The sequence below is a fragment of the Gracilinanus agilis genome, chromosome 1, assembly GCF_016433145.1.
Source record: "Gracilinanus agilis isolate LMUSP501 chromosome 1, AgileGrace, whole genome shotgun sequence".
NCBI lineage: Eukaryota > Metazoa > Chordata > Mammalia > Didelphimorphia > Didelphidae > Gracilinanus > Gracilinanus agilis.
In genome coordinates this window covers 90,356,328-90,378,357 of record NC_058130.1, presented here as the reverse complement: position 1 = coordinate 90,378,357, position 22,030 = coordinate 90,356,328, and the positions used below count along the sequence as shown (strand labels likewise).

At 37.9% G+C, this 22,030-nt stretch overlaps 1 protein-coding gene across 2 annotated transcripts in view; it reads left to right on the top strand.

Annotated features, from left to right (window-relative positions):
* The window catches only part of RBM6 (RNA binding motif protein 6), a 91,811-nt gene extending 74,320 nt beyond the window's left edge, over positions 1–17,491 (top strand). The window contains exons 8-20 of one of the 2 annotated variants that reach the window (XM_044677292.1): positions 447–746; positions 2,227–2,387; positions 4,111–4,208; positions 5,520–5,562; positions 5,746–5,827; positions 9,405–9,490; positions 11,393–11,528; positions 11,799–11,902; positions 12,573–12,833; positions 14,645–14,719; positions 14,882–14,979; positions 15,854–15,983; positions 17,243–17,491. In XM_044677292.1, the coding sequence (XP_044533227.1) occupies positions 447–746; positions 2,227–2,387; positions 4,111–4,208; positions 5,520–5,562; positions 5,746–5,827; positions 9,405–9,490; positions 11,393–11,528; positions 11,799–11,902; positions 12,573–12,833; positions 14,645–14,719; positions 14,882–14,979; positions 15,854–15,983; positions 17,243–17,368 (1,700 nt within the window). In that variant the 3' untranslated portion in view covers positions 17,369–17,491. Of the gene's footprint in view, positions 1–446; positions 747–2,226; positions 2,388–4,110; positions 4,209–5,519; positions 5,563–5,745; positions 5,828–9,404; positions 9,491–11,392; positions 11,546–11,798; positions 11,903–12,572; positions 12,834–14,644; positions 14,720–14,881; positions 14,980–15,853; positions 15,984–17,242 lie in introns of both variants that reach the window. The other variant, XM_044677230.1, reaches the window with a different exon arrangement.
* Positions 17,492–22,030: the final 4,539 nt, after the last annotated feature.

The following is a 22,030-nucleotide window of genomic DNA, read 5'->3' as shown; positions in this document are numbered from 1 at the left end:
ATCCATAACTACCTTCACTAAGAATACTGTTAAACCCTTTTTTGATACACTATTTTTTCCCCAGGATTTCAACTTCCCAACAAACCCCCAATGGCCCGCCATACAAAGTATATTCTTTGAAAACAATTCACTTTTATATGCTATAATCTAATTCAGTAAGTAATCCTATATTGGAGAGGCTACCCTAGTAAGGAAAGTAGGTTGGAGTCCTGATATTTAGATTAGGAATAAAAATGAATTCTCCTTGGAAAGTTGAGTCAATTTATCTAGCTTTAGTAATATTAAAGTAACTTTCTTTGCTTTCTGGGCCATTAATGAGTTTAGGGACAGTATTATATTATATTAAAAGCATTCAGGCACTAGAGTGTAGAGACAGCTAGAGAAGAATTCCGATTCATAGTTTTGAACCAAATATTAGAAATTTAATCGTAATTCCTTTTGCCTAGTGACAGAGGCGAAAGCTTCCAAAGTTCAGCAGGAGTTAGCAACCTATCCTGAACCCCAGAAATCACCAGCCCAGCCAACAGTACTAACAGAAAAGCAACAGAGCCATCCTCAAGTACCAGCTGACAAAGAACCTGAGACAAAAAAGCGAGAAGAGGGAAGAGAGAGACGTTTAGGCCAAGAGCAAAGGAGGGACTCAGAAAGGTATCCTCCTCGAAGGGAAGGACATGACACCATTACCAGAAGAGACAATGAAAAAGAACAATGGTCTGGAGAGTCACGCCAAGATGGGGAGAGCAAAAGTAAGTAAAATGTCAGAGGTTTATTATTAGATTAAACAGATGTTTAAATTGTAGATATTTAAGTTTCGATGTGTTTCCTAGAAAAAAAATTTCTAACTTTTTTCTTTTTCTCATGGATTCTTTTAGGAATAGTATATTATTTCTAGAGTTGTGAATTTTTTTAATTTAATAACAATGCCTCTGAACAAACTGATGACTTTGGAATCATAGACCCCACTTCTCTAGGTTCTATAGGTAAATTTCAGAGATTTTGTGAACTTGTAACCAAAAAAAAGTAACCTCTACCTGAAATTTAGCATTTCCTTCAATTATGAATGTAGGCAACAAACCGTGATTCTGAGAAAAGGTCTCTATATTTTCCCAGACTGTCTAAGGAATCTATGACACAGAATGGTTAGGACTACTTGCCTTAGGCAAAACATTTCCCATCTTTGGACTTTAGTTTCCTTAACTGTAATGGAACTAAATAATTTCTGAAAGCTTTGCCAGTTCTAAAGCTTGTGATTCTATGAATTTGCATTTGTCAAATGACAGAAGATTGAATTATTCCAGAAAAGCAACAGAGAATCATTCCAGATTTCTAATTTTGAAACTTGAAGAGGGAAAAATAGCCTAAACTATCACAAGCAAAACTTGTGAATATAGTCATTGTTGCTGAGTAGTGTAAGAGGGAGATTTTAGATATTTTATAGATGTATAATTAAAGTGTGGCCGCCAGGAATCAACAATTCAGATTGATTCTGTAATTAAAATAGACCCAAGTCAGGATCGGGTTTAAGTAGCTTATTTACAATTAGGAAGGTAAAAGGTAGGGAAATGGAGAGAGGGAGAGGATAGTCCAGGCCTGCAGAGGCTTGGACGGAAAGAGAAGGTTAAAAGGCTAAATAATTAGGCTACAAGCCACAAGGCCTAGCAATCAGATAGGCTAGAGCCTACTTAAAGATAGAGTTTGGAAAAGCCAAGGTAGGCCAAAGGAAGTCAGCCTAACTTAACCACGTGACCATTCAGAGTAGAAGCTGCCTGAGGTCTCATCCAAGATCCTTCTGCACCAAGTTCAAAGCTGGAACTCCCTCTGCAGGAAGTAACCAACACACTTGAAGAGATAGTGTCTCTCTTCACTTCCTGTGGATCCACCTCTAATTCAAGTGGACAAATGGCAGCCTCTGCACTGATTGGAACTGCCCAAAGGGTAGTCCCTTGTTCTTGATTTGTTACTTATTGTCACGTGTGGGTAACTCATCTCCCCTCTCCACTAAGGGAGGTGGGCATGACATCATCTCTATGCCTAGGGTAAGTAGAGTTTGACTATGAATGGGCTAGAGCTAATTCTATTTACACAATAGAAGATACTTATCATTCCAGAATAAAGAATCCGCCCAAAACTTGGAATTTGTAAGGGATCTGTCAAACTATTAATTACACTTTTGCAGTTTCACTTTTGTCTTTTTTCTGCCTTTCCTCCACCTTTGGGCTTTGCCAGCTATTATGCTGAAGCGAATTTATCGGTCCACTCCACCAGAAGTAATTGTGGAAGTGCTAGAACCCTATGTCAGACTTTCTACAGCCAATGTCCGAATCATCAAGAATAGAACTGGCCCCATGGGTCATACATATGGCTTCATTGACCTGGATTCTCACTCGGTGAGTTGCTTTGACTTCAAACATTGTTTAAGGTAGGAGAGTGGCAGGTAAGACAATTGAGAAAGTTGGGGGAGTTGTCTTTTGGAGTCTTGGAGGGCTGCTCTGGTCACACTTTTTCTTTGTTCTTTCCTTTGAACTTATGGTTCATATGAGGACCTAATTGATTAGGAACTCCATGTTGGAGGGGATTTCTATTTTTGAGGGTTTGTTTTTTTTTTTTTTTGTAGTAGCTTATACCTTATACAGAAGATGATGTTTAATGAATGAATGAATCAATCAATCATCAATTATATATAGTGCTTCTTGTATGCTAGGAGTACAGATACAAAAAAGAAAGACAGTCCCTTCCTTCAAGGAGTTTATAATCCAATGGGGGAACACAACACACAAAAGGAAGCTGAAAGACAGGGGGTGGGAGAAAAGTAGGGGTTGAATGGTGCATGATGGAAAAGTCAGGGAAGTTCCAAAGTAGTATATAGCCAGGGAGAGAAATGAGGAATGAAGGCATTGAAGGGTGTAAAACTCCTAAAATCTCTTCCCAGACCACTATTGTTTTGATTTGTGATTTTTGACCAGAGAACCAAACTTTGATTTCCCCTACCCATAAGATGGGATTTATGCTTAATCTAAACTTTCTTTTTATTTGAATAATAGGAGATGATGCTTGGTAGTTGTAACTTTTCTTTATTATTCTACAGAATAAAAGATGATTGACGACCCCTCCTCCCCCCCATTCACTGATCACAGGGTTTTGGTATAAAACATTTGGTATTCTATGGGATACCAGAAGATGATGTTTTTGACATTTTTTTCTCTTTTTGCTATTCAAATGACACCTTAAGAGAGTTTAGGTACTTTGAGTTTGTTTTTTTTTTAGTGAGGTTGTCTTCTTATTTTGAATCTAATTTAAAATTTAAAATTTAAAATCTAATTTAAAAACTATAATAAAAACCCAAGAGAAAATAATTGGGGCAGGGAAGGGAGGGAGAAGTTGGGTGGCTCATTGAGTGGATTGAGAGCCAGGCCTGGAGATGGGAGGTCCTGAGTTCAAATCTGGCCTCAGACACTTCCTAGCTGTGTGACCATGGGCAAGTCACTTAACCCCCATTGCCTAGCCCTTACCTCTCTTCTGCCTTGGAACCAATACACAGTATTGATTCTAAGACAGAAGGTAAGGGTTTTAAAATTTAAAAAAATAATAATTGGCCTTTCTTTTGACTTTGGTGCTCCAGAATCATAAATGATTGTACTAGAATGATTGGGTATCAATTGAGGACTGAAGGAACAGACATGATTTCTGATGCATGGTAGAAATGGAGCCACTCCTCTGCCCTGTACTCTTGGAAGGCTTATGTTTTCTTCCATTTGAATTGTGACTAAAAACCCAAGTTTAGAATTCTAGTTAAGAAGCATTTAGGGACAGATAGGTAGCAAGTGAATAGAGTGCCAGGCCTGAAGATAGGAGGACCTGGTTTCAAATCTGGCCTCAAATACATAGTAGTTGTGTAATCCTAAGCAAGTCACTTAACCCCCATTGCCTAGCTCTTGCTGCTTTTCTGTCTTAGAATTACTTCTAAGTAGGCAAGAGTTTCCACCCAAAAAGAAGAGAAACATTTAATTAATTTAACATAATATCCCCAATTTTGATAGTAGATAGTAGGTTCTATTCCAGAGGACCCAGACCTTTCCTTTCCTTGGGATAAGTCTTTCTTTGTTTTCCTAGGAGGCCCTTCGTGTAGTGAAGATTCTACAGAACCTGGATCCTCCATTCAGTATTGATGGAAAGATGGTGGCAGTTAATCTTGCTACAGGAAAACGAAGGCAAGCTATTTTGTGGGGCAAGATTTCCCTAGATCTGAGTCTGGTTTATGGTGCCTAGTTCCTTTCTTCAACAGCAATGATAGCTTGTCCTTCCATTTAACTGGCTTGCAGTTTATAACAGGACACCAGATTGTATTGTGTGGTTGTGGCTCTGTACTTTCCAAATTTCAGTATAATCCCCAGCTGAGAACTCCCTCCAGAGGAACCCCAAGAATCCCCTTACCAACTGTCATGCTTCCATCTATTCTTGGGTAACAGGGAATTTTATTGGCTGCTTTTAACCTTACTGTAATAGTGTCCACTTCACACTTTCCTAGCTGTAATATTGTAGGAGGTATGGCACCCAATCTGAAGATGCTTGGATAATACCCCATTTGCTTTTTCTTTCCTAGGCCTGAGTTTTTAAGTTCCCTGCTACTTCGTTCCACTGCCACCACTACCACCACCAATATGTACTTTGTTTTCTGAGTTCCTTTCACTCAAATCAGTTGAGGAAAGGGAAATTATTCCCCCCTTCCTTGCCATCTCTGAAACACATGGCCCTTCTTCAGATTTTCAAGGTGTTTAAAAAACTTGTCCTTTTTAAAGTTATTAGTAACCATAGGACAATAGACATGTATCTAAATAAGAAATAAGAGGAGAGAATTACCAAGTAAAAGAAGTCTTGGCATGCTAGTCTTTGATGTGATGTAAATAGAACCTCACCTAATCTTTCCTTGTTTCCTTTACTTACTCATCTTTTGTTTCTTGTATGTTGTCAGCACTGCCCTTGACCTGTGATCTTTCTTTTTGTTCCTGTTCTTTTTTCTCCCAAAATCTGCCACCTTGATTTTTGGTAGGGTATTGGGGTGTGGATATTCTCATGTTGGGTCCTGAGCTTTCATAAAGGATTCAAACGTTGCGCTTTAAATCTTTGAGAAAAATTGTTTCAACCAGCTCAGTACAAGGAAGTCCTTTTCTAGTATCAGTTTTAAAAGTTAAGCCTTTACTGAAGGGGTATGAACTAGTTCACTAGATATGAGATCAGGGATTATTTTAACTTTCTATGGCCCATTCCTTAGACAGAACTACTCATACTTCCCTAAGTCATCTCTTGGACATCCACTCAAGTCTTCAGAGCAAGTTAGTCTCTAGATTTATTTTCCCACTTGCAAAATCGGAAAAAGAAAGTTAATTGCCGTCACAGTGGTATAAATAGAAATTGTAGGCACTACAAAAGAATACAATCTACTATACTTTTATCATAATAGTAGTGTAGAAATTGTTGGTAATATATGTTAATTTGGGTATATTTTGCTTTTCATTTTGTAGAAATGATTCTGGGGATCACTCTGACAATATGTACTATAATCAGGTAGGTTGGAGAAGATCCTGTTTTGGTGTTGGAGGATATGTTATTAAAGAAAAGTGACCTTGGATTCTTCTCTGAGTACAGTTAAAAGTGTAAGAAAGGTAATAAATTATCAAATGATTTGCTTTTTAGCTCCAAGACTTTTAACCTCTTTTTTTTTCCCCTTTCTTTTCTTTTTTTGTTCAGGGTAAAAAATATTTCCGAGAAAGGAAGGGAGGCAGCAGAAATTCAGACTGGTCCTCAGATTCAAACCGACATGGGCAACAATGTAAGAGGAATAATCTTTAGCTTCTATTGTCTTTCCTTTTGACTTGATCTGCTGGCATTTGCATGATTTTGTATTAACACATAGTTAGTTGTAGAGGATTTCTCTCCAAACTTTGCCTTTTAGAAACTCTACAAAACATGCTATCACCTCCAGATAGAGAAGTGATGGATTCAGAATACAGTTTGGGGTTTAGAATTTTTTTGGTTTTTAAACTTGGCAAATGCAAGAATTTGTTTTGCTTTTGACTATATATGTTTGCAACAAGCTTTGACCACTTTTTTTTTTTTTTTAAATAAACCCTTACCTTCCGTCTTGGAGTCAATACTGTATATTGGCTCCAAGGCAGAAGAATGATAATGGTAGGCAATGGGGGCCAAGTGACTTGCCCAGGGTCACACAGCTGGAAAGTGTCTGAGGTCAGATTTGAACCTAGGACCTCCTGTCTCTAGACCTGGCTCTCAATACACTGAGCTACCCAGCTGCCCCCTGACCACTTTTCTAAGATTTCGTAAAGCAGATTTTTGTCAAGGTATGAGTTGAACTAAACGGCCTTTGAGATCTTTTTTAATCCCATGATTCTATTACCTCTAAATATGTCTCCTGTACCTTTTATCAATTGGTTTTGACCTCTGGACCAACAAGCATGTCTCCCCTTAAACATTTCCTTTCTTGAGGCTACATGTTTTTCATATGATTCTTAAAGGTCACAGTGTCCCTCTGTACATTATAGTTCTCCAGCTATAATGAGCTTGTAGTTCACTAGAATCCAGTCCCAGTTTCTTTTTGATATGAATTGCTTTCTAGATACTTTCCTCTCATCTGTAATGGTATAGTTTGTTAAAAACCCAAGTAGAAGACACGTTTATCCCTTTTAAAGGCCATCTTGTTAGTTTTTATTCTGCTATTCCAACCTGTGGATTTTTTTTTTCAGTCATTCAATTTCCAAGCTATTAATAAAAAATGTTGAATGGCACTAGACTAGACACTGGTCCAGTGATCTTTTCATTGCTTCTTATTAGGTCTGATCTCTTTCTTTTCAATTATATGCAATAACAATTTTTAACTGTCATTTTTTACAATTTATAAAAAAGCCTTACGTTCTCTTAGATCAATATTAAGTATTGGTTCCAAGACAGAAGAGTGGTAAGGGCTGGACAGTTGGGGTATAAGTGACTTGCCCAGGATCACACAGCTAGGAAGTGTCTCAGGCCAGATTTGAAGTCTAACACCCACTTCATTCAATGAGAAAGCAAGCAATTTGATAAAATTTATACATACATTACTTCCTTTAAAAAAATTTTTTTTCAGGTAGTAAAAATCAGCCTTCTTTTCACCACCACCATTACAGTATTTAAAAAAAAAAAGAAAAACAAAATCTCTATTATAAGCATGTATTGCCAAGCAAAATAGATTTCTGTGTTCAATTTCTCTCACTGTCTCTGTCTCTTTGTTGCGCACTCTCTCTCTCTCTCTCTCCCCCTCTCTCTCTCTCTCTCTCTCTCTCTCTCTCTCTCTCTCTTTTTCCATAAAGAGACAGAGAGATTAGGTATATGTATACAATTTAAAATTTTGTATTCTGGGTCCTTTGTGTCTCTGTCAGAAGGTGAGTTAGTCTATATAATCATGAATGATGTGGAATTTTCATTGCTTTTTATGCTGATTAGAGTTTCTGAGTCTTTCAAAATTGTTTGTCCTTACAATATATTTGTCATTTGTAATAAACTATTTTCCTGGAATTGTTTATTTTACTCTTCATCAGTTCATACAAGTCTTCCCTGATTTATTAAACCATCCCCATAGTCATTTTGTACAGCACAATTGTTTTTCATTACGTTTATATTTGATGATGGGTTCAACCATTCTCCACTTAATGGGTATCCCCTCAATTTCCAATTGTCAGTGCTAATAGAGCTATAAATATTTTTTGTACATTTTTAGTTAGTTTGTTTTGCTTAGGACTTATCCCTCTTTAACCTACTTCACATCTTATTTCCTCCTCTCCTTTCTCCCCTTTCCTTCCTGTTTCCTACAGTGAGATGTATAGCAGTACCCAGCTCTATGTTTATATGTTCTTCTCTCGTTTGACTAGTTCTTATGAGAATTAGATTCAAGTGTCTCACTCCTCCATACCCTGCCTTCTTTTTGTATAGACTTCTACTTGTGCACCCCTATTTCATGAGACAATTTTCCTTAGCTTTTCTTTCCTCTTATTCTTCCCCTCCTTTACCATTCTTCTTTTAAGATTATCCAATCCCAGGGCCTCTGTATAATTAGACTCCTTCTTATGGTTTCTCTTGATGAATAGGATTCAATTAGCCAATCAATAGTCAGTAAGTATTAGGGACAAGTAGGTGACTCAGTGGATTAAGAGCCAGCCTTGGAGTTGGGAGGACCAGCATTCAAATGTGGCCTCAGACACTTCCAAGCTGTGTGACCTTGGGCAAGTCACTTAACCCCCATTGCTTAGCCCTTGCCATTCTTCTGCCTTGGAACCAATACTGAGATAAAAGATGAGGGTTTAAAAAACCAAAGTCAATAAGTATTGCTTGCTTACTAAGTGCTAGGAATTATGCTAAATGCTAGTGATATGAATCCAAAAAATGATATATAGTCCTAGCCCTCAACAAGCTTATTTGGGGGAAGACCACACATAGAAAGGAAACTGAAAAGGTGAGGAGAGGTAGGGAAGAGAGTATGGTAGAGAAGTCAGAGTTGTCAGCTTGATGAGAAATGAGATGTTCTGAGCCGAGTTCTCCCCTTAAATAGAGGCTTTGGAGTTCATGGTGTGCTACCCTTCAATTAGATGGGCAGAAGGTAGTGAAAAGATGGAATATAAAGACTGATAGGTTTTCATTAATGAGCTTCCAGGGAGCATGGTGGAGATGTCTGGGCTGAAGAAATGAGTCAAGGTGATTTTTTTCTTAGATTTTCTGATTAGGATTTAGACTTTTTTGTTTTTAGGAATTGTCAGGGGTAGAGGCAGAGCTTGCTGTGCTTCTGTCACTCCATCCTCTTAGTTCCTGTCTAGTCACTTTTAATCCCTTAACCTACCTGCTGTCTAAGAATTGTATCATTTCTAGAGCAGAAGAGTGGTAAGGGCTAGGCAATGGGGATTAAGTGACTTATCCAGGGTCACATAGCTAGAGGCCAGATTTAAACCTTGGACTTTCCATTTCCAGGCCTGGCTCTCAATCCTCTGAGCCACCTACCTGCCCAAATCTGGTTGCTTTTTAACCCATCAATCTATAATATTATCTGGGCCATATCTTCCCATTTTATTCACAAGGATATTATAAGAAACTTTGTCTAATACTGAGATAAAATGCAGATATAATACATGTAGTATTCTACTAGTCTTGTAACCCTATTGGAAAAGCAGGTTAGTCTGTCTAGACTTGTTTTTTTTGTTTGTTTTAAGTTTTTGTTGATCTCTTCTATTTCTTATGTCATTATAGGACCCTTCTCCTTCCTGCTCCCACCTAACTTATGACAGAAACTTCTGGTCTAGTTCCTTCCATGTATGTATTTGTGTCTATACCATGCATATGAAAAAAACTAATGTTGACTTTCTTTTTAGCTTCATCTGATTGCTACATATATGATTCTGTCACTGGTTACTATTATGATCCCTTAGCTGGAACATATTATGACCCCAAAACACAGGTAATTATTTTTTGTCTTGGCTATTTTATTCTTTTGGCAAAAGTGCACACTAATATGTAATAAAATCTTACCGAACAAGGAGTGAGGGGGGCCTGGCTTCTGCTACCAGCTTTGCTATTTTCAATTTGAACACGTTGGGGATGGGCAGGGTACGGGGGTGACCTAATGAAACAAAATCTCCTGATTTGTAAAATGGTGTCTTTGTCATAGTATTGTTATTAGTATTAAATAATGTAATGGGTGTTTATTTCTATAGCTCTCACCCTAGTTTATGCTCTTTTCACTTTTCACTTGGACTTTACAATAACCTTCCTAATTGGAGGCATCTAATTAGCAGAGTGTATAGAACAGCAGGCCTGGAGTTGGGAGGACCTAGGTTCAAATTTGGCATGAGGCACTTTCTAGCTCTGTGACTCCAGGCAAGTCACTTAACCCTGATTACCTATTGCTTTTTTGTCTTAGAACTGATACTAAGACAGAAGGTAAATGTTTAAAAAAATTAGCTTTCCTAAATGATTTCCCTGACTTTAGGTCTTTCTCCTTTCTAATCCATCCTCCATATAGCTACCAAAGTGATTTTCCTAAAGTGCAGATTTGACCATTTAGTTTTTCTATTCAGTACACCCTGATAAGTAACTAATTGCCTCTATGATCAAATAGTAGTTCCTCTGACATTTAAAGTACTTTTCTTTTCTTCTTCTTCTTTTTTTTTTTTTAACCCTTACCTTCTGTGTTAGAATCACTATTGATTCCGGGGCACCCTTACCACTCTTTCACCTAGGAGCCAATACACAGAAGTTAAAGTTTTAAAAAAATTAAAAAAAAAAAAAAAGAATCAATATTGATTCTAAGGCAGAAGAGTGGCAATGAGGGTCAAATGACTTGCCCAGGGTCACGCAGCTAGGAAGTGTCTGAGGTCGGATTTGAACCCAGGACCTCCTGTCTCTGGGCTTGGCTCTCAATCCATTGAGCCACCCATCTGCCCCCTTAAAGTACTCTTCAGTCCGACTTCAGACCTCTCTTTCTAACCTCATTATACATAACTGCCCTTCCTGAACTTGAGAGTTCAGCCAAACTGGTCATCTTGCTGCCCCTCACATAAAAGACTGATTCTTTTCAATTCTGCAACCCTTTGCTCTGGGTGTCCCCCATGTGGTGCTGATATAATCACTGTAACAAGTTTCTGGAGGAAGTAGAACTGAATGAGAACACAGAAGCAAGCAGAAGAATGAGGTGTGGTAACTAGTAGGAATATCACTAACATGACAAGAGAGGAAGCAGTGGTCCTGAGGTTTGAGGAATTGAGAAAGAGAGGCTCAGGACATCTTATGTTGAATGGCTTCAATTTCAGGGAAACAGGAATCCATTAGGAAAAAGGAGGCTTAAGCAGTGAGGACTAGGTTTGTACTAGAAATTTGTGGTCGATGAAGTTGTTTTGATTTCTTGATCATCTCCTCCTTCTTGACTGCTCTGGAGCAAGAACAGAGAACCTGTAGAGTGGAAACAACCCTGGAATAAGGGTTCAGAGAAGGTCCAGAACTAGAGGAAATAAAGACATTGAGGACAAAGTTGAATATGGAATTAATAAAGCCAGAATGAGAAAATGACACAAACATTTCAGGATACACAGAACAGAGAATTAGATATGAAACTAAATTTATGTTATTTTGTTAAAGTATATATTTAACACGACTACGGCTTATATGTCCCCTTTTGAAATTCTGCTCTCCTATTTTTTGTTTGTTGTTTTAGTCTCTTGTTTTTCGATCCTTTTATTTTTCTTTTGCATCCCTTACTTACATTATCAGCTAACTTCACCTCACCGAAATAGAGGCCCTCTCTTGTCATAAATATTGTTAAGAAAAACAAATCAATCCTGCATTGTTTTTTATTGCTTTCTAGCAAGAAGTTTATGTGCCACAAGACCCTGGCTCACCCGGTGCAGAGAGCAAGGGGAAGAAACACAACAATCAAGGAAAACCAAATGAAAAAAAAGATGTCTCTAAAAAGGATAGCAAGGAGAAAAAAGATAGAGCTCGAAGCACACCCACAAAGGTGAAAAAGAAGTCTTTACATTCCTCATTTTCCATATTTCTCCCTTTGCTACATGCAGATTATTTCATTGATCTGTTTTGTCAGGGTGGAGATGTAAACAGGAGTTGAAATTGTACTTAAATACTGTTTACCAAGTACAGTGCTAAAATAACCCAAATCTTCTCACCTTTTATAACCTGATCTTTTCCATTCCTTAATAATTACCAGGTGAATTTTCCTTTTAGTAACAGCTTCATTCTAGGTTTCACCCTCTTTGTGTCATTTCAGGAGGTCTCCAGTGAGGGGAAGGCTCCTGCAGAAGATGTCTTTAAGAAACCACTTCCCCCTACAGTGAAGAAGGAGGAGAGCCCACCACCTGTAAGGCTTCTGAGGATTCAAGGGGGAGGGAGAGAGCCCTATATTGGTTTGAAAATGATAATACTTGTTACAAGGGTTTTGTTTTCCTTTATTTTTCTCCATTGGAGTAGAGGGGAAAGGAGAAAAGTGGAAAAATAAGCTAAAATTTTTTTAATTAATAAGAGAAATTTGTTAGCTATAGTTTTGTAACTTTTGACCTGCAGTACCTCACTTTACCTTGACAGAGACCAACTAGCAAAAGTGGGGTAAAATTTGGGCAGTGGACAGGAATTGTGCCAGTTTGTCTAAAATTTTTTTTAAACCCTTGTACTTTGGTGTATTTTCTCATAGGTGGAAGATTGGTAAGGGTGGGCAATGGGGGTCAAGTGACTTGCCCAGGGTCACACAGCTGGGAAGTGTCTGAGGCCGGGTTTGAACCTAGGACCTCCTGTCTCTAGGCCTGACTCTCACTCCACTGAGCTACCCAGCTGCCCCCAGTTTGTCTAAAATTTTGCTTTAGTTGCCTTGCTAAATTACTTTTCATTTCACTTCCAAATGTAAAGTTTGAGAATTTCAAGTTTTTCAGTGTTCTTGAAAAGGAAGAGAACAAATGAATGTGAAATAGACTGAAAAAATGGAAAATGGCTCGGATAAACAAAGTTTTGAAACAGATGTTTTCCTGTCTTTCCAGCCCAAGGTGGTAAATCCTTTGATTGGCCTTTTGGGTGAATATGGAGGAGACAGTGACTATGAAGAAGAGGAAGAAGAAGAGAAGCCCCCACCTCCCCAAGCTCGTCCTGCACAGCCCCCCCAGAGGGAAGAATTTTCCAAAAAGGAAAATGAGGAAGACAAGCTTACTGACTGGAACAAACTGGCCTGTCTGCTCTGCAGAAGGCAGTTTCCCAATAAAGAAGTGCTGCTCAAGCACCAGCAGCTCTCTGATCTTCATAAGGTAGTTGGGAGGGCCACTTGGCTTCCCAAACCTTTACTCTTGGTACTTAAAGGAATTAGAAGATTGTCTGCTGGATGAAGGGTTGTCAGGACAGTCCTGAGCTTTGGTATTGCGGTAGGCACTTAACTATCTGGTTGGTCCTTGGCAAGTGTCTTCACCTATAAAATGGGGCTGATGATTGTAAAAACTATTGGTGTGATGGGATAACAAATGAAATAATAGATAAAGTACTTCATAAATATTTAAGAGCTATTTAAATGTGAGTTGTGACGATGACATCAGAATCACTTAGTTTTCATTTGTGGCTTTTCTCCAGTATTCTTCAGCTTCTTGCTCATAGTTCATAGTTAAACCTGCTTACAATTAAACTAATTTTAATGGAATCAAAATTCTCATTACACATAGATTATGCTGAGAAAAATGCCATTTCCTTTCTGTGTAGTCAGAGCAAGAGAATCAAATTAAGTGGCAATGGTTGTCAGACTGGTGTACAAATTCAAGGATATGGGTTCTAAAGACCAATCATGTTTTCATCATTATGCTGTATTTCTGAAATTCGGACTCTTGGGTTCTAGTTGTAGTTTAATGAATGCATAGATGAAGAAAGGAAGGAGGATTTATTAAGTGTTTACTGTGTTTCAGGAATTGTGCTAAGTGCTTGGGGGAAGGACAGGACCAGGTACAGATATTAAAAAAAGAGATAGTCCTTGCCCCTAAGGTCCTTATTTTCTAACAGGAAACCAAATGGAGTTTCAGGGATGATGAATGGAGTCTTAGGGCATGATCTGGGCTCTTACCCATCAGGACAGCCCAATCCCAGAGCAAAAGGTCTCTGGAGGTCCAGTGCAGAGGATGCCACAGCAATAGCAGGGTGTCCCAGCAGGACAATGGCCAGAGTAAAGTAAAGTCAAGGGTCTGGGGCTAGCTCAATATTGCAGGGAAGATTTAGTTCTGCCCTCTCTAACTTTATGACTATGAGCAAGTCAGGCAATGCTTCATTTTCCTTCTCTTTCATATGGAAGAGTTGGATCAGTAAATCAGCTGGCCTTTACTAATAAGTACCTGCTATGTGCCAGGCACTGGGCTAAGCTCTGGAGTTACAGAGAAAGGCAAAAGGCTATTTCTGCCTCTAAAGTGCTTACAGTCTAATGTGGTGTCTTAGGGTCCTACAGCTAATGTCTGGAACAGAATTCAGGTCTTCCTGCTCTCCAGTCCAGCACTCCATGCACTATATCACCAGGCAGCCTATGAAATCTGAATCTTTGACTCCAAATGTTGTAGATTTTCCACAGTACCAGCAACTGCAATCCCTGGAACAAAGCCACTCCCCTCTGAGGGAGTGATGTGCCCTCACTATGAAATGCATAATTGTGGCATCTCTTGCTGCTGGCTTGGAGCCTGGTTTCTAGAGTGCTACATTTGCATGGGGAGAGGGGGGTGAGCCAGCATGCTGAGCATGCTGGACTAGTTAATTTCTGAGTTCCCAGCTCTCACTGAGAGATCCTTGGTCATGTCTTACTTCCATCTTGTTAATTTGGCATTGTAGAGAAGAAGAAATTGAGGCCTAGTTTTAATTTTAAACCATACATTCAGTTAGTGAAATAAGTCACTATCTTCTGCCCCTGAGAACAGCAAGAACTATTAGATTCTTGAACTTCTCTGATTCTTTAGAGAGAGACCATAAAGAGGAAGTGTTAGCATATAGTCTGATTGGGAGTAGCCTATGCATTTTTAAAATTAGGAACAGCTTTCTAATAGAAACTCAAACTCCACAAAGTTCTTTTTACTCAAAATTCCCCTTATTTTCACAGCAAAACCTGGAGATTCACAGAAAAATAAAGCAGTCTGAGCAGGAGCTGGCATATCTGGAGAGGAGAGAACGGGAAGTATGTTTGTGGGGGCAAGGGCTTTCCTATTGATCTCTGCTATTTACTAATTTTTATGTCTCCCCAGAGTAAAAGATTAAAGGGGTCTCTTCCCACTATTTCACCTTTCCTCAATCTGCCTAGAAAAGTAGAAAGTTTGTTTTCTATTTTGGTTCCTAACAGGGAAGATATAGAGAAAAAGGAAGTGACCGTAAAGAGAAGCTTCATTTTTCAGATTCCCCAGACAGGAAACGAATGAAATATTCCAGGGAAACTGACAGGTGAGTCAGCATACTTTCCCTTTTTGGGGCCCTTAAAACTATGAAACAAAGTTCTGGTCAAGAATTAATTCTTCATGTCTAATACAAGGTGTATCATTTGCAAGGCAAATAGAAGTATCTCTACCCTAAATATAAAACTAGTCCTTACATATACTTATTAACACTCAAAAACGGTGTTGGTAAGAAAGGCTATGTGTTCTAGGGATTTGAAGCCAAAATGGCAGAAGAGGCACTATAATATTTTAGAGTTAGAAGATTTAGATCTTTTGCTAATTATGTCCTAGGGCAGAGCAAATAACTTTTCTAGACCTAAATTTCCTCATTTGTAAAATAAGTTGTTTGGAGTAGAAGAGCTCCATTATGGTTGTAAATCTTGTGATCTTCTGCTGTGTCTATTCTGAAGTTGGTGAACCAGGATCAAAAAAGCAGTAGATTTTATCAGTGTCACAAAATGAGTCTTTTAAGGAACTAGGAGTTAAAGAATCCCAATTATTAGGCCAGTATTAATGCTCTTTTTTATTGACACACCTTTTTTTGGCTAAAAGTAATATAGCTAAAAGTTCTATGGTAATAACAGTGATCATTGTTCCTAGTAATATCAAGAAATAACTACCAGAATTTCAAAATTACAGCTTAATTCAAATAAGTACTTCAGTACTTATTTCAGACCTGAATTTTCAAAAGATACAAAGTCATGTGAAAGAAAGAAGACACTAGGAATTTCATAATTTGATCTATCAGAGTCTGATCTTGAGAAGATTTTTTTTCCTTCTCTTACCATGGGGCTTGATGTCTACGGAAATGTTTTAGTTCTTGTCATAACATTCTTCAACTAAAAGCAAATGCTTAGTAGGTACAATTGATTCTTTTGCAGTGATCGTAAATCTTCAAATAAAGTAGGTATTGACAGCAACAACAAAGGAGGCTGTGTACTTCAGTCCCCAGGCTGGAAGAAGGGAACAGGTCTGGGATATGGCCAACCAGGCCTAGCCTCAGCAGAAGAGGTACAATGATTTTTATTTTGTTTATCCATCTCTCTCTCTAAAACCTCTGTGATCCCCTGTGTGATCAACTCTGCTTCTTCTAACAGTGCCTTGGAACAGTTGATATAGGGAGTGATTAGAAAGAGGACTGTCCAATTCATTTTTGTTTTTGAGAAACAGTATTTCCCAGAGAATGATTTAATATAGAGCTGGAACAAAAGGGTGCTATCAGGAACACAGATGACTTATAAAAGACAAGAAGGGATCAGCTCAGTAATTAGGGGATAGGAGAATGAATTAGAAGTTTTTCTGAGTGAAATGGAGAAACATCAGGCATAATGGAAAGGTAGATGGAGGATTGGGAATTTTGTGTCAGTACACTTTTTCTTTTCTTTTTTTTTTAATAATTTTTTATTTTTAGAAAAATTTTCCATGGTTACTTAAGTCATGTTTTTACTTTCCCCTTCACCCCCTCAACCCCCCACCCCCTCCGCTGTAGCCAATTTGCATTTCCACTGGTTTTATTATGTGTGGTCAGTCAAGACTTATTTACACATTATTGATAGTTACATGGGTGTGGTCTTTTCAGGTCTTTATCCCCAATCATGTCCTCATCAACCCAAGTGTCAGCAGTTGTTTTTCTTCTCTGTTTCCACTCCTGTAGTTCTTCCTCTGAATGTGGGTAGTGTTCCTTTCCATAAATCCCTCAGAATTGTCTTGGGTCATTGCATTGCTGCTAGTACAGACGTCTATTACATTCGATTTTACCACAGTATATCAGTCTTTTTTGCTCTGAAAGTAACAAAGCCATCAAATGCGCATTTCCATATACAAAGTAGAACCGAGAAAGAAGATTTTATATGAAATTACAAATTGTTATTTTATACAGCTTGCTTTTTTCCTTTTAAGTTTATAATAAATACAACTTATAACTTTCAAAGATATACTTACATAGGACATTTCTGAATCCACAAGCTAACATGCTTTATTGTGGGCTGTTTTGTTTCTGTGGTCAAGGCCATTTTGATGAGTTGGGGAAATTTGGATTTTCTATGGACACAGACTTATTCCATTGAAATTTATACTCTTCTGGGTCTTTTGGGGGGTATTTCGTGAAGACTTCATGGTCATTGTGCACACAATTCTACCTCTATCTCATTTTTTACCATTTTTTATATCTTTGGCCCAGAATGTTCTGTAACTCCCAGAAATTTCTGTGTCCTAAGGCAGCTCTGAGACCAGCTGAATAATAGTTATTACTTTTCTTTTTTCTTTTTCAGACTGAAGGTTGGACGAGGGGATCTGGTGTTGGATCACAAGGGAAACCTAGTAAGAGGCAGTCAAATGAGACATACCGAGATGCTGTGAGGAGAGTCATGTTTGCTCGTTATAAGGAACTTGAGTAAAGGATTGAGATGAATCTCACAGGGTGCAACTTTCTTTTGTTTGTTTGTCTGTCTCTCCTTTTGTTTTGTTACTGTTCTTGCTGCTAGAACTTTTTTAAAATAAAATTTTTTTCAATGTGGTGATGAATATAGAGATTTTTTTAGTCCGCTACATTCTTGCCATTCCTTCCTCATGCCTCCAAACTACATATTTTGTAGATCAATGGACTCTTGTGCCAAAACTGGTTCATGTTTCAAAAATGTTGACCATACCTTTGGAATTAGTTGCCACAATGGGCCAAAATCACTTAACTTCTCAGTACTCTCTAAGAGAAAGAGTTACAGACGCTAATTAGTAAAGGGAGATGGCTCAATGAGAATTTCATATCACTTTGATATCACAGGTTTGATTTAAAGGAACAACTCTGTTTCAGATGTTCCCTTCCATTAAATTTCACAGCTCTATAAGAGAAAGATGATTGTGACATCTTATTTTTTTCCCTCCTTTTGCCCAATTAATTCCTATCATTTCTGGGTGAACAGAACTGGTTTTTATCCAGTTCTAGCTAAGTTCAGTTATTTAGTTTTATAATAGCCCTTTAACCAGGTATGCCTGATACTGATGGATGGATTCTTTTTATGCTATATTACTAATTTCCATAGTAGCCTAGACTTCTCTTCAGGATAAATAGTTCCTTCTTAACTCAAATTAACAGTATAGAAAACTACAATTATTAATAGTAGCAGAGAAACTGCTCTTTGAGGGGGCCCATATATTTAAGTCAGTCTAGGCTAGTGGTTTATTTCATTCTTTAGTTTTATGATCTTATAATTCCAAAGTACTGGAAGTAGGGTCTAAAGGACTAGGGGTAGTTGGGGGGAACACTTTCTGATTAAAGTTATTTTTTTTTCATTTTGGAAAAATAGAAATTAGAAATGGGTAATATATCTCTAGACAGGGTTTTGGTAAATTAAATGAGGGTAATGACCATATAGATTGCCCCCCACCCCTTACCCAATATCCTTAATGCACATTTGTTAAATTGAATAAAATTTGACCTACTTTAGTTAATTCCATCACTTAGTTAAGCCCATAATTGAAGTAAATTTGACTTTAATGACTTTTCACAAGTGGTGACATCTCAATGTATTTAACTTTGAGCCTATGTCAGCATTTCTTTTCCAGCATTACCAGTGCCATTTATAATATAGGATATTACTATCCAGAGAGGATTAGGAAAAAAAACCACTACCTTTGACAATGCTGAAGACCTGAGTCTTTTTTTGAGGACACAAGTCTTAATTTTGAAAATTAATTTGTGCCATATCTACTACTTATTAACCTCTGTGATTTTTGGTAAGTTTTTGCCCCATTTTGGTCTTAGTTTCCTTTATTCCTTGCTCCAAAAACATGAAGGGGTTGAATTAAATGATCTCTACATTCTCTTCCTTCTTTAAATCCTCTGAACATAAAACCTTTCAGCTATTTTTATTGCACTAAAGCAACCAAACCAAGGATGCACTGCAAAAATTTATATCAAGAACTCAAGAAATACTTTAATTAAATATGGGAAAATGTCATAATACAAAAGCACTGGTCTTGGTCATTGGTTCTGATTTACCCATCTCTTAGGAGTGTAAACTTCTTATTGACTGTATTATTCAGTTTTCTCCACACCTAGTCAGGGTAGTGTAGGCAGTGGAGCCTTTAACATAATTAAATGAAGTAATGAGTAAGAAGTTGGAAAATCTAGATACTTTATATATGCATTCAACAATTATTTGAGCATTGATTGTATACATAGTAATGTACTAGCCATTATGTATGATATCAAATACTACATGTAATTTCTGAGAACATGTCCAAACCAGTAGCTAAGAAGTTTTTTTTAAATTTGAAATATTTTATTTAATTTAGAATATTTTTCCATGGTTACATGATTCATGTTCTTTCCCTCCCCTCCTCCCAACCCCCTCCTGTAGCCAAAGAGCAGCTCCACTGGGTTTTACATGTGTCGCTGATCAATGCCCATTTCCATATTATTAATATTTGCATTCACCCTAATGATCTGTAAAAGGGAATTCTTGGTTCTCTCTGAGTTCACACTTGTGAAAAGGGAATCCTTTGTTCTCTTTGCCTAGTTGGAGTTATCACTTTGGTTGGCAAATAACTTTGAATCAACACAAGCTTGAACTAGGTGGGAGAAGCTTGAAAACTTAGTGAGTTCACACCTTGCTTGATGCTAGGTGAGAAGCCAGCAAAATACTTGGAGAGCTCCACCTTTCACCCCAAACTCAAATAGCCAGAAACTTAGGAGTTCACACACTTAGAAAGGTGTGAATCCAAAGGTGACAACTCAGGCAATTTGGAAACTGTGATTGACCCCCATGAAAAGGGGCAGGGACAGGAAACCACCATAAAAGCAGGCAGTCTGGTATAGAAGGCTAGTAGAGAGTGAACTCCAAGAAGAGAATCACTCCAAGAAAGAAGTCGGCTTCAAGAAGAAGGTCAGCTCAAAGAAGAAAATCGGCCTCAAAAGTCATCTTCAGCTCCAGTCATTGTCTTGGGTGAGTGGCTAGCTGGTTTTCCCTTACTGTCTTCTGGAGATAGTTTAATTCTGACTGAAGGTAACATGTCTTGACCTGGAACAATATTTAGTTAGGTTAATGTCTTTTCTCCCCTTTTGCATTTCTCTACTTTCACTCTTTTCACCTTTTATAAATAAAAGATTTATAATTTTCATATATTAACCAAACCATTAATTTTAACATTTAACACATCCCCAATCATATCCCCATCAAACCATGTGATCAAGCAGTTGTTTTTCTTCTTTGTTTCTACTCCCACAGTTCTTTCTCTGGATGTGGATAGCATTCTTTCTCATAGGTCCCTCAGAATTGTCCTGAATTACTGCATTGCTACTAGTACAGAAGTCCATTATATTCAATTGTGCCACAGTGTGACCGTCTCTGTGTATAATGTTCTCCTGGTTCTGCTCATTTCACTTTGCATCAATTCCTGGAGGTTATTTCTAAACATGGAATTCCTTCAGTTCATTATTTCTTTTAGCACAATAGTATTTCATCACCAGCAAATACAATTTGTTCAGTCATTCCCCAATCAAAGGGCATCCCCTAGTTTTCCAATTTTTTGCCATCACAAAGAATGCAGGTATAAATATTTTTGTACAAGTCTTTTTCCTTATGATCTCTTTTGGGGTATAAACCCAGCAGACAGTCTTTTAAAGCCCTTTGGGCATAGTTCCAAATTGCCATCCAGAATGGTTGGATCAATTCACACCACCACCAGCAATGCATTAATGTCCAAATTTTGCCATATCCTCTCCAACATTTATTAATTTCCTTTGCTGTCATGTTAGCCAATCTGCTAAGTGTGAGCTGGTACCTCAGAGTTGTTTTCATTTGAATTTCTCTAATTATAAGAGATTTAGAACACTTTTTCATGTCTTTATTGATAGTTTTGATTTATCTGAAAATTGCCTATTTATGTCCCTTGTCCATTTATCAATTGGGGAATGGCTTGCTTAAGTACAATTGATTTAGCTCCTTAGAAGGAGTTTTTTAAGATGTCAACTCATTCAAGTGGGAATCTCCTAGAGTTTGGAAATGCTTGATCAAGGGTAAGATCCCCATTCTCTTGAGGTCACCATCTGTATACTCATGTGGGATATTCAAATCCATGGTATTTCCTCTGCTATTTCATGCCAACAATTCGTTTCCAGATGTATAGTATTATGTATTGATCCAGTTTTCTGTGGACCTCAGCTTTCTATTCTACCTTTGATTATTTTCAGAAAGGACTGTAGGAAGTAGTAGTACCATCTTGGAATATTATCTGCAAGAAGACTAAATTAGAATATTCATGAAAAATACAGATAATGCCAAAGGCATTATTGTTGTTCTGTAGAACAGAACAGATTTAAGTGTTTCCCACCCTCAGTCTTGTGAGACTTAAAAGTTATTTCTGAGAAAAAGGCTGAAATGAAGAACTGGAAAAGGCATCAAGAAGGCGGAGCTTAAGTTGGAAACCTCAGAGGTTAGAAGAGATGTGAAAGGATCCAGGTGTATGTTTAGAAGACTTGGATTCATCTTGACTTCCTTTCTTCACAGGATTATAAAGATCAAATAATAAGGGATGTAACAAAGCTCTTTAATTGGCTTCCCAAAAGAAGGGAATAAAACTTGGGTTGAGAAGAGAGGTCTCATCTCAAGAGAAGGTCAAGCAAGGCACCTTTGGTGGAAAGGGCAGGATTTGGGATCTGTGGTCCTGAGCTCAAATGTCTGCTCATTTACCTATATGAACCCGTCGGGCAAGTCACAGTACTACCGAGTTTGAGGGCAGGAAAGGCCTTCAGAGGCCATCTATTCCAAATCATATTTTAAAGGAATTTCCAATATGATATACATATATCCTGCAGCCTCTGAAGACCTACAGCTCATAGGACCTTTCTGGGCCTCTTTTTCCTCCTCTATAAAATTAAGGAGTTGCATTAGACCGTCTCTAGGGCTCCTCTGCTCTAGGGATGATCCTATTAAGGGATGATTTTTTTAGCACCTTTCTCACTGCCCTGGGTCTCAGGAACGTCTAAAGGAGATACTGTCTTCCCCAAAGAAAGGAAAGTGCTTAAGCTATTAACGAGGGGGAGGGAAAAAAAAGTCCAG